The sequence below is a fragment of the Calidris pugnax genome, unplaced genomic scaffold (genome assembly GCF_001431845.1).
Source record: "Calidris pugnax isolate Ruff unplaced genomic scaffold, ASM143184v1 scaffold36, whole genome shotgun sequence".
Lineage (NCBI taxonomy): Eukaryota > Metazoa > Chordata > Aves > Charadriiformes > Scolopacidae > Calidris > Calidris pugnax.
Genome location: NW_015090825.1, coordinates 3,528,545 through 3,541,471, shown reverse-complemented (window position 1 = coordinate 3,541,471; position 12,927 = coordinate 3,528,545). Strand labels below are relative to the sequence as shown.

Sequence of the window (12,927 nt, the reverse complement as noted above, 5' to 3'; positions counted from 1 at the left end):
CCTCTGGGCCAGTAACACTTGCATTCGTTCTTTAAATGAAAATGGATTAAACTCAAGCCACAAAAACCTTGCAGAGAGAATAGGACTATAAATCACAGAATGGTTAGAGTTGGAAGGGACCTTAAAGAGCATCTAGTTCCAACCCCCCCTGCCATGGGCAGGGACACCTCCCACTAGACCAGGTTGCTCCAAGCCCCATCCAGCCTGGCCTTGAACCCCACCAGGGATGGGGCAGCCACAACTTCTTTGGGCAGAAGAGCAGGATCTCGCTCTTTTGCAACTGCAAAACTGTTGTTAAAAAATAATACCAACAAAACTCTTGGGAGGAGTTCCATATAGAACACTGGAAATTAAGGCAAGTCAACTAATTTAAGACACAAACACCCATGTGGATGCTCATGTTCCCTGAGGGGCCTTATCCTCAATGGCATAAGACCATCTCAGCCTTGCCATTGCCAGAGTAAACCTCTGCAATCCACCACAGCTGACTCACATCACCCTCTGACAGCTCCCAGCCTAGACACTCCCAGAGTTTGGGCACATCCTTGGGCAACCTTTCAGCCTGATTCTCCTCTCAAGTATGAGTGCACGAATCAGGACTGACTGTCAGCAAGTGTTGGACCCGTGCATATATGGATAAGTGGGAAGAACTGGATTCTTTCTGCTCAGGCTTATGTCACATCATTTAGAGGCAACCAGTTAGGCAGCAAGCCAGGGCACCGAAAAAGTACAACTTACTAAGCCATAAGCGGGGTATGACAACGGGCAGGTAACAGAGGACACAGGTACAGTGATTCCCTGACATAATAATCAATGCAGCTCTGTGCAGACCTTTCACCTACTCACTGATTGCTCCAGCAGGTAACTGCAAATATGTCAGCTGGTGGGTTGGATGACCGCAGGATGCTCTTGCAAGCACAGGTCATCTGAAGCCACGTAATCTTAGTCAAGCGGTAATACTCTTTATATTGAATAAAAAGGGTGTTATTGTGCAGTACAATAATGCTTAAAGAACCAGAAACCGACCTTGCCGGTAAATGTAACATCCCTGCCAAGACAATTTTATAGTCTGAAGAAAACGTGAAGTGTGGGATTGCACAAGACAAACAAAGCAAGATTTCACAGAAGGCATAGCTATTTGGCACGTTTTCTTTATGCTATATTTCTTAAATCAAGACATTTTGCCAATATGTTTTTATAGCATGGTCCCGCAGACAAATAAGACTGATTGGAAGGTTTAAGGGAAGAAACAAGAGGCCAGAGAGAAGAAATCCTTAAACCATTTTCACAGACAAAGAAAAACTACACGTGTCTACATACCCAATGGTTCAAGTCTCCCTTTGCTTGAAGTGTAGTAACTTTTGAGTGCTGTGTCTTATTCAAAGAACGTTCCAGATGCTCACAACCAGAAGTCTATTAATTTTAGTGAAGAATCAAACGAGAAAAGTGAGGTTTACATTGTACCCTCTGTATCTGGTTCACAGCCCAGCAGCTGTGATTGTCGCTGCTGTAATGGTCAATGGATCAAACAACTGTTTCCCCACAACAGAATAAAACTCTGGGACACATGGTGTCCCTGGCACGGAAAGATTAACAGGGATTATGGCACAAGGGAAATGGACCATGGAAGAATGCAGAGCCCCTGACACGTTTCGGAGAATGGGGAAAGACAGAAGGATGAACAGAGCTCCTCCTATCAGTCAGGGAAGGGACTGGGGAATAGCAGTGTTCCAGCAAGAGGAGGTGTTTGATTCAGGAGTGCTGGAAATAGAAGAGAATATAGAAAAGGCTAAGAGAGTGGTATGCATGCAGTGGGAGAGGCACACGAGACAGGAGGAGCCAGAAAACTCCCAGGGCATGCAACACATTTTGCCAGCAGATACTCTGAGAAGCATGACCTTCTTGTGTACACACAGAACCTTTCAAACAACTAAAATAATGGACAACTCAATTTAACTTTCTCTGGTTGATTTCATACAACAATGGAGGTAAGCGTAAAAGAACTTGAAACAGGAGAATTCAGTGAAGGTACATACAGGAAAACTGTCCTTGAAATGATCTGTAAATTCACTGTTGGCACTTCATTAAGCCAAAGGCCTACAGTCAGCCAACATATTCCCTACAAGCTAATGGGTAGTTAAAAAAATCCAGTGCTGCAAGGAAAATCCAAAATGTGACCTATAAAAAAACCCTGATATGTCCAGACAGATAAAAGCCGTATCCAGCACTTGCTCCTCTGACCTGTTGTTGAGCACTAAACGCAAGAATTCTGGACTTGAAGCTGGTGTTTGCCCAACAACTGACATTTTCCCACACAGAACTCCAGAAAATTATTTGGCAAAATAATCAACATGGCAGCGACAGCTTCATTATTAATGTAAATAGCTCACTTTCTCAAATTACCAATTTTCCAAAACGCATTAATTTGTGGGCTTTGACCCAAGAATGCAAAATGCACATTCATTCAGAACAGCTACAAGATGGGATTAAGAGAGCTATTGCACACCACTTCTGAGTAAAACAAATGGACAGATCATGTACAGTCAGGGGTTAGTATCATAAGACACAGCAAAACAGTAAGTGAACCTGGACTCAATACTGCGCTTTAGGGACTGATTTAATTCCTCAAAAATCATTGACCTTAACAGACAGCTAATCTAGCTCTTGGCACAGTGACTGAAGTAATTTGCTTATTCATTAATTCTGTAGTTTAAGTTCGTAGAGAAGAATTTTTATTTTCAAGTAAGGTACAAAAAGCTCTCAGTATGAGAGAGTTCAAGGAAAGCTGTGACAGAGGCACAGTGTTTCCTATAACATTGCATCTGTATCTTATCTGGGAAGCAATCTGTTGCACGAGCTCCAATTATTTAATGCTACAGAGAATGGTATTCAATTTTACATTGGCAGCTACTGTAAATCTCTGTGTTCCATTCAGCCTACCTATTCTATACCAGAGTTACATGAAGGATGAAACTCGTGACTTCATTTATTCAAAAGCACTAGCACACCTGATTTTAAATTATGCATCACGATAAAAAGGTTTTCTGTAATTACAGTTCTACTGTACGCATAAGCATAGCTGCGGATTCACATATTTACATGTCTAAAGGAGTCTCTGGGTTTTAGGCATAAGTAGCTCCCAAAAGCTGTTACCATTGATTGGACACAGGTGTTAAGAATAATTAAAGATATAAGGAGTATCATTATTTAGGTATCCATCAGTGGAAATCACATTAAAGCAGATTCACTTTCCATTAGGCTTATTACATTATTCCCAGTAAGGCCACCAACGTATTCAATTTTCTACCATTATTGGACCAGCTTTTCCTGGAGTCACTCCCCATTTACCAAGATCTGTAACTATTTCCAAGCACCACCTCCACTTCACATGTTTAGAGCTGTATCGCTTGTCTTGCAGAGTATAATGCCTTCAAAATGGCACACATATTACTTTATCAGTCCTTAGCATCACTGAACCAGTCCTGACCCTATAAGCCACTTGTGTATTTTCTTTGCCAGATAAACCAACATATGGTCAACAGTCATTGATGAAGCCTTCTGCTATTAGACTGTAACATCAGGCTCAGGAGAGCTAGAAGCTCTGGCCTCTCACACATCAAGCGGAAGGCCTTGCTTGTTGTGTATTTTCCAGTTTGAGCAGATGGAGAGCTGGTGAAACACTGAACAAAACTGATTTCCTGAAGAACAACAAAAAAGTTTTCCATTGAACCCGTCTGACACTGATGCATTTTTCCTTCTCCTAAAATTCTGTTGTCAAAAGCATTCTAGCTATTTTGTTCAAATGTAATTTATTAATAGAAACTAGCTGGGTGATCCCAACCACATTTTAAAGATTATAAAAAAACCCAAAGTATTTCACCCCAAATAATTGCATTTTGTGCATGAAATCTGTTTTGCAAACCTTTTTTTTTTTTAATTACAGAAACATAATGAGAATTCTGATTAGCTCCAGTAAATAGAAAAATCTTTGTCAATGCTACTGAGAGACAGGAAGATGAAGTTGTAGTGTTAAGGTAATGCAGAGGAGCTTGGGGTTCTGGATTCAATTTCTGGCTTTGCTATAGACTTCCTGCATGACCTTGGCTAAATCAATGGGAACCATATTAGGGCAGCCTAATTTCTACTGACATGCCTGTCCCTAGCCAGCAGACCCTTTGATAATTGATTCAGAAGCCCTAAATAAGGCACTGAGGCGTAAGCCACATAGGATCAGCTGACAAAACAAGTTCCAAGGGTCTCAGTAGACCTCAGGCCTCCTAAAGCTGGAGCTTGCAGACAGTTTTATTATCTAGAGCCTACTCCCATGACAGGGGCATCAGATTCCTCAAGACCTAAGTATTTTCTTTCCTGATAAGTAAAATGCTACAGCTCCTATTTTGATCCCAAAGCTAATCCCCTTTTCTTTCCTGATAAGTAAAATGCTACAGCACCTATTTTGATCCCAAAGCATTAGCTCCAGCTCCTCCACACAACACTGTACCTTCAGTTTTGGTGCCCCAGTTCTCAGTCTTCCTTTTCTTCCTTCCACAGTGACTGTTAGCAAATCCTTTTGTAGTAAACACTGCCAGTAACTTCCTTAGTGGACCTCAGCTGGGGCCCCAAGAGACTTAGTATGATTTTGCTATACTCACAAAATAATAGCAAATTTAAATATGCTTATGCAAGCTGGCTTTCCACGGCCAACTGTATGGCCATCAGAACTAACCTACTGCCAGCTGACATACTGGTTATATTGAGTCCAGCTACTCCTTATCTAATGTATGCATCTCTCGAGCTCCAGTCAGTCCTTAACAGCCTCATTACTAATGAAATCCCCAAAAAAGCCACGAAGAAAAATACCTGAAACTGCTTGAGAAATGATAACATAATAGATGCTGCATTACAGAAAGCGTGTATGTGCTTGAAGCTGCACACCAAGAAATAGAAAGATGTTAGCCATCCATTGGAAAAACAATGAAGTCAGTCAGAAACCTGCAATACTGAAACCTCATTTGACAAGGGTATTTACAGAGCTAACATCTGTTATCTCCAGCGGACTTTGAATTTTCTAGAAAGAGATCATCTTATTGCCAGGAAAAAAAGTCACCCAAGGAAGAGTCCATCCATCCCTGTTCACTTCTGGTTTTACCAGGGGTGTTACAAAGCTACCATATCGTCTGCCTCTCCGCAGGCAGCATTTTATCCATGTTCATTCTGTTTCAACCTTCTTTTTTTTTTTTTTTTTTACCTTGGAAATGGACAGGATAAGAAATTGAAACACAGAATATTAAAAGCAGGTACCTGAAAGGTACAAAAATCGGGAAAGGATGTGTTTATGGGAGAAATGCAGGGTTGTAGTGCTAACAGGGGATATTTCTGGTTAATTCAAGACGGCGCAGCGAGACCGTTACTTCGAGCACATGCTCTCCCAGAAGGACCAGGGCGGCTGCCTCGGGAGAGCAGGACACGGGGGGCTGTGGAGCTGACAGGAATCCCTTCGCACGCGACGTAACGCTCCCGCTTTTCTACCCATACGCCCAGCAAGATCTCCATTGCCTGGGGCCAGCATCTTCATCTCCCAGTAGTTCAGCTAGCGGGACCACCGAGGAACCGGGACCACCGAGGTGAGGACCACCGAGGAACTGGGACCACCACCGCTTGGCGCTGGCTTGTATCTAGACTGGGTGGGTTGCCCACAGGGGCAGGGAGCTGCAGGCCCTCACCCCTACCCGGGATGGCGGGGGCGGCCTGCCCCCTCAGCTCAGAGGGGCTTTCAGGAGCCACCGGCCTGAAGGGCAGCCTCTCTCTCCACACAGAGGCGCAGGCCTCGCCCCGGCCTCCCGCGGGGGCGCCCCGCCCGCCGGGCGGGGACGCCCCCCGCCCCTCCCGAGGGCCACCGGCTCGCCCCGTCAGCGGGGGCGGCTTATCCTATCGCCCCCCCGCCTCCACCCCTAGCTAGGGACGAGGGGAGGGAAGGAGGGAAGGAAGGGGAAGGGACCCAGCCAGCCCGCCTACCTGATTTGGGGTAGGTGACAATCCAGACGTCGCTGTCCCTCACCGGGAAATTGGCGATCTCCTCCATCTTGCCCCGGCAGAAGGGCGGCAGCCGCACCCCATTGTACTCGAAGTACTTGCTCTCGAACTCCCCCGGCGTGCTGGGGGTCTCGGCCTCGCTCTCCGCCATCCTCTTCCCTGACACGGGGGCGGAGGGCGGCGGAAGGAAGGAAGGAAGGGGGGCGAGGTGCGCTCCTGCGGGCGGGCGGGCGAGCGAGCGGCGGGCGCGGTAGCCCCGGCCCCCGGCACGCCCCCACGCACGCACCGGCGGCGGGGTGTGCGCGCGCGGTGATGTCATGCGCGCCGGGCGCAGCGCGCGGCCCCAACGGCCGGTTTAACGGTCTGTTCTACCTCAGCGGCCGCCCGGCGGGGAGAGAGGGGCTGAGGAGAGGGGAAGGCAGCCGGCCGGCTGCCTTCCCCTCTCCTCAGCCCCTCTCTCCCCGCCCGGCGGCCGCCTCAGAAGTAGAGGTGCTCAGATTTAAACCTCTGGTGGTTTATTTAACACCGTATCCCCCTTCCCAATCTCTTGGGTGTCACCTCTCTCCATCCGGCAGGGTCGCAGCTTTCATTACAGCATAGGGCGTCCTGCGGGTGGGCGCAGGCCTGAGCACCCGCCCTGCCAATTCTGACTTGCTCCCTCACCGTGAAGAAGTTTTTTTTCCTCATATTTGAGAAATATAACCTCATATAACCTCCTATGTTCCAGCTTGTGCCCGCTGCCCCTCATCCTCTCACTGGCAACCACTGAAAAAAAGTCTGGCTCCCTCCTCCTTCAACCCACCCTTTAGATACTTATAAGCATTGATAAGGTCTCCCCTCAGCCTTCTCCAGACTTAAAGAGTCCCAGCTCTCAGCGTTTCTCCATAAGGGAGATGCTCCGATTCTTGAATCATCTTCGTTACCCTACGCTGGACTATTAAAGGCAGCCGGCCGGCTGCCTTCCCCTCTCCTCAGCCCCTCTCTCCCCGCCGGGCGGCCGCCTCAGAAGTAGAGGTGCTCAGATTTAAACCTCTGGTGGTTTATTTAACACCGTATCCCCCTTCCCAATCTCTTGGGTGTCACCTCTCTCCATCCGGCAGGGTCGCAGCTTTCATTACAGCATAGGGCGTCCTGCGGGTGGGCGCAGGCCTGAGCACCCGCCCTGCCAATTCTGACTTGCTCCCTCACCGTGAAGAAGTTTTTTTTTCCTCATATTTGAGAAATATAACCTCATATAACCTCCTATGTTCCAACTTGTGCCCGCTGCCCCTCATCCTCTCACTGGCAACCACTGAAAAAGAGTCTGGCTCCCTCCTCCTTCAACCCTCCCTTTAGATACTTATAAGCATTGATAAGGTCTCCCCTCAGCCTTCTCCAGACTTAAGAGTCCCAGCTCTCAGCATTTCTCCATAAGGGAGATGCTCCAATTCTTGAATCATCTATGTTACCCTACACTGGACTATTACCAGTGGTTCCCTGTCCCTCTTGAACTGGGGAGCCCAGAACGGGATGCAGTATTCCTAGGCTGGTATCAGAGCTGAGTCATTGACTTGGCTTGCTTGGTGATCATTAGGCAGCAGAAAACACCCGTATCCCATGTCGCGGACGGAGTGATTAACTTCACTAGTTAAAGTGAAGCAGTGAAATATTTATTAAGGTGAAACAGTGATTTAACAAAACCAGTAGTAAGTGTGATAAAATCAATGGTAAATGTGATAGTGTTTTACGAGATTCGATGTCAGGGTACACTCTATTATTTACTGCACAGAGGACAGGGTCAGACAAGCTGTCAGGGAGACCCTCCCGTTGAGTCAGGAGGTTCAGAAAGGACCCCCTTGCTTTCTAAACTCCTTCTCAGAGAGGAGTCTAGGTGCGGCTGGATCCAATCCTAGTCCCAGACTTGGTCAAGGGTTTATGTCTAAGGGATTATATACGTGCAATCAATCCTTTACATTACTTAGCTAAGATTTCAAAGTTTAGTATGCTATTAGTCACTTACCGAGAATCTGTTGCGGCAAGGAATCTCTCAACCTTGAGGAGTAGAACCTTAAGCGAGCGTCCTCACAAAAGAGGAGATCCTGGCATGCAGCCCGCTGCCATACAGGAGAGCTCAAAGGGCTCTTGGGCTGTCCACTATTTATGCAGTAAGATAATTGACCTATAGTCATATTTTCATGGCAACAAAATTTCTAGGTCCCCACTCCAGACAGTATTTTGACTATGCTGCCAGCCATCCCCCAGAGACCGGGTGCAAGTTATCACAGCTGCTGTTGTGATGGCCGTGGTGGCCAAGGCCGGGCAGGAGCCGAGAGGGAGTGGGGGGGGCAAACCAGGGAGAGCACACCGCCACATCCCAACACTGCTGAGGGCTGGTTAGTGAAGATGTGTCTCTGTCTGTGCTATAGCTGCTGTCTGCTCATCCTTCACCCTTCCTATTAGAGCAGCTCTAATCTCACTGCTCCTAGCAGCACAAATGAGAGAGGCCTCGGGCAAAACTCAAATAATACTCCCAAGTAGGCTTTATGGGCAAGACAGCCCAGGTGCTGCTGTTCAGGGTATTTAAGGCCTATTTGTGGCTGATGGGAAGGTATAAATACTCTAACCTTCTTTAGATCTGCTTGTGCTATGGAAAAGAAGATTGGTTTGTTGGTTTGGTATGAATGAAAAGCTAGCAGCAGTTCAACAAGATTAAGACTTCTATTAGTTTTGGAAAGGTTAGTGAAGAGTTTTGGTTTAATTAGCTCTTATTAGTCTTACAGGAACTGTTTGCTTGGAAAGGTTAGTGAAGAGTTTTGGTTTAATTGGCTCTTGTTAGTCTTACAGGAACTGTTTGCTTTTTTAATGTTTAATTATGTATGCTTCTGTAACAGTCCTAAAATATAATAGAAGTTCTTTAAAAGCTTCAGATAGTTTGTATCTGAAGCACTTCCTATCTGTAATAATATACATTAGAAAGAAACAAAATAAGCATGTAAAGCAAGATAAGAGGGTACCATGATTTGGAAAATATGTGTCTCTAAGTACCAGAGAGAAAATTATTGCTAATTTCAATTGAGTTTACTGAATCATGAACAGCAACCAGCTGGAGGTTGTGTCCTATCAAACTGTCCCTTCTACAGGAACAATCTCAGGAAAAGCAACAGTGCAAACAGTTGAGGGCAGTCTGCTTTCAGCCTTTATAGTTCCATCTACCAACGTACATAACTCAACAGTTTTACTGTAGTTTACTTACATTCATTCATATTAATAATAAACTACAGACACTAAAGCTGTCATTACAGTAGGTAGGAAATGTCCACCAAAAACTAACACCAAAATACTGTTTCATTGCATGAAAATGGTTTGCAGGGAATGTGTTAGGAAAAAAAAAAGTAACCACAAAACCAACCTTAGAGAGAAAAATTCATCCCAGAGTCAATGGATGACTAATAAGACTTGCCCGAGAAGTTAAAACAGGTTCAAGCCCCCATGAGACTGAGTTTAGTTTTGAGCCTGCTTCTTCAAAACACTGAAATCAGAATTATCTGTTAGTATCTAAAATAATTTTTCCAGTTTAAAAAAAAATAATACTGAGTTTAGTTTTGAGCCTGCTTCTTCAAGACACTGAAATCAGAATTATCTGTTGGTATCTAAAAGAATTTTTCCAGTTTAAAAAAAAAAATTAATAAAAAGTGGGTTAACAGGAATAACAGATAGCTGGGCAGTTGGTATTCTGTATTTTAAGATAATATTGTAAATTCAGAAGCAGATTGTTTTGGCACTAGTATCTATTCTTTTATTTCCTATAGTGTTTTAAATGGTCGTCTTTTCCTTGCTTAACAAGATTACTTAAAACTTGTATTTTCTATGGAAAGTAGAGCTGTGAGGTTTTCTAGCCAATCTTTGAGGCAAAAATTACTAGATGTTTCTGATTAAAAACATTAAGCTATACTAGTAATAGATAACTTAAAAAATCCAACAAAATGGGCAGACTTAAATTATAATCTCTGTAACTTTTTTAGTTTTAATTTAGTTTGTTAAATTCCTAACTTACTCCTCAGGCATAACCTTCGCTCCATACATCATGTGTAGGGAGCCATATTGACAAAAGGAAAACCTCAGTTTCTGTTTTCTCTTTAAGTTAATAGGAGTTGTGCAAATGTATCTCAGGGTGGAATAGCAGCTTCTGTAGAGCAAAGAGCCAGGCAGGCGTTACCACAAGGGACACAGTAACAATTTGGAGTTATCTCTTTAGCAAGGGATGCTTTTCCACTTACCTTACAATGTTTCAAATCAAAGAGCAATTGGAGCCCAGTGTGGCTGAAAAACCAGGTGCCCTGGATTAGCTGCATTTGGAAAGATCACCCTTGTGTTACAGGTGCAGTAAATCCTAATGTAGGCATGTTGGACCTATAGTGCACAAATCGCACAGCTGATGTATGGATGCGGATGTTAAGCATGTGGTATTTACTGCATGTGTGCAGATCACCAGCCCAGTGCTTACTTAGATCTGACATATCTGAGTTACGTCAGGTTTGCTGGGAATTCAAAGACAGCTGAACTAAAAACGCACTAAAAACCACAAAAGCTGTTTGTTTAGGAATTTCCTGTGAAAAAAAGGCTATAATCAATATGTTATGCTCAGAGGGAGTGCACCATTCACAAACAGGGCGGTCTACAATAAAAATGGTAAGCTGTTTGTTTAGGAATTTCCTGTGAAAAAAGGCTATAATCAGTATGTTGTGCTCAGAGGCAATACACCACTCACAAACAGGGTGGTCTACAACAAAAATGGTAGAGCTGGTAGACCATCATTCAGTTACCAAACGACCTGAAGATGATTCAGTATTAGAGCTAAATAAAAATCAAATATGCTGTAACAGGTGAACCATGCTGGAGTCTTTCACTTACCCTCAAACTAGAGAGGAGTTGTGGAGGGAATCACAATATATAGCCTTCAAAGTAAATTTTGGTAGATTGCTTTTTTGTTTAAAATAAAAATTTTAGTGGTATCTTGGTCTATTTGAATCTGTTCCCAGCCTCTTCACTAACACTTAGACCATTCTGTAATGAAAACGATTCCAGAACATATAACTATTCAGTGTCCCTATCAAGGAGCAGAAAGAAAGGTGAAAAAGTTTGGATTCTCTTACGATGTAAACTGGGACCAAATTCACATAAGTCACTAGACTTCCCCTCTGTATAAAACTTGGGCAAGACATGGGAAAGAAGATCTTAGGAAAAGAGTGAAATGCTGATCTTAGGAAAATGTTGTCACTTGAAGAAGGTAGGTTTTAACACTGGAAACAGACTGTTCTGTTCCTATGCTGTTTAGGCATGTCAGTATTTCTGTGGTCTATCCCTACAAAAGGCACCCAATATACCTTTGTACTCCTGAAGAGTCAGGAGGTGTCTCCTTGGTTTTGCTGTCAGATCTGCTGGAGATACTGTAAAGAGTGTCCATCTTGAGGTGTGTCCTGGGTTTGGCTGGGATAGAGTTAATTTTCTTCCTAGTAGCTGGTATAGTGCTGTGTTTTGGGTTTAGTATGAGAACAATGTTGATGACACACTGATGTTTAACTTGCTGCTAAGTACTGATTATACTAAGTCAAGGACTTTTCAGCTTCTCCTACTGCCCTGCCAGGGAGGAAGCTGGGAGGGGGCACAGCCAGGACAGCTGACCCAAAATGACCGAAGGAATATTCCATAGCATGAGACATCATGCTCAGTGTATAAACTGGGGGAAGATGGGTGGCCACTGCTCAGGGACTGGCTGGGCATTAGTCAGTGGGTGGTGAGCAATTGCATTGTGCATCACTTGTTTTGTATATTCTATTATTATTACTACCATCTTTTCCTTTGCTGTCCTATTAAACTGTCTTTATCTCAACCAACGAGCTTTACTGCATTGTGCATCACTTGTTTTGTATATTCTATTATTATTACTACCATCTTTTCCTTTGCTGTCCTATTAAACTGTCTTTATCTCAACCAACGAGCTTTACTTTTTTTCCCATTTTCCTCCCCATCCCACTGCGGGCAGGGAGGTGAGCTGTGTAGTTGTCGGCTGGGGTTAAACCACAACAACCTGTGTGCATACTGTTACACGCACAAAAACGGAGTTTCAGCTTTCAAAATCTTACCTGATGAAAAAGATAAATCTGGTAATGCTTTATCTTACCTCTTTATTAAACCATTACAACAACAACAACCTGTGTCAAGGTTGGAGGGGCATGTTCAGCAGAAGATAGACTTGTTGGGGTGCCGACTGCAGTTTAGTTCTAGACGTGAAATCTGGAAATGCTGCCAGGGGTATTGCATGAAGCGCTCGTAGTGATACCCTAATAATAGCATGTGATGTTGTATTAATGCAGTGAACGGCTGTGCAGTAGGTTGGTGTTCACAAAACACTGCTGTCTTCTAGTGGTTTCCATTTGTTCAGTGAGCACACGTGGTCTTTCAGGAACTTTTCTTACTGACTTGGCCCAAATATGAGCCGTAGCTGTGATCCCTTTTCTGCTAGGATTTCTATGTAACCTTAACTAACTTTGTCTCCCTGTGCTTGAACTTCCACCTGTCAAAACAGTGCGATTACCGTAATCCACCTCCCAAGGCTATCTGAAGATAGATCTCTTGCCTCTCATTGCCCAAGCACAAGATTCAAGGTCTTTTTAGGAGGCAAAAATTGATGCAAATCCTAATTTCCTTGGTGTGATCCTGATCAATATGGTCAGCATGCAAAGATTTGAATTTCTTCCTAGTTCATAATTAGTACTTGAAACAAGAGCCAGTTACTCAGAGCCCAAGGCTGCAGAAGACCACTGTCCTGGTTTGAGTTTCACCGCTCAGCGCCAACTCTGAGAAAGCTCCTTACCATATAATATTTTGCAAAAATTTACAGTGCTCCTAAAATTA

At 44.2% G+C, this 12,927-nt stretch overlaps 1 protein-coding gene across 2 annotated transcripts in view; it reads right to left on the bottom strand.

The window, feature by feature from the left end:
* The window catches only part of SULT4A1 (sulfotransferase family 4A member 1), a 34,963-nt gene extending 28,661 nt beyond the window's left edge, over window positions 1-6,302 (bottom strand). For both annotated transcript variants that reach the window (XR_001411757.1, XM_014940158.1), the window contains exon 1: window positions 6,016-6,302. Coding sequence is in view for 1 of the 2 variants with exons in the window: in XM_014940158.1 (XP_014795644.1) it covers window positions 6,016-6,184 (169 nt within the window). In the remaining variant the exon portion in view is untranslated. The remainder of the gene's footprint in view (window positions 1-6,015) is intronic.
* Window positions 6,303-12,927: the final 6,625 nt, after the last annotated feature.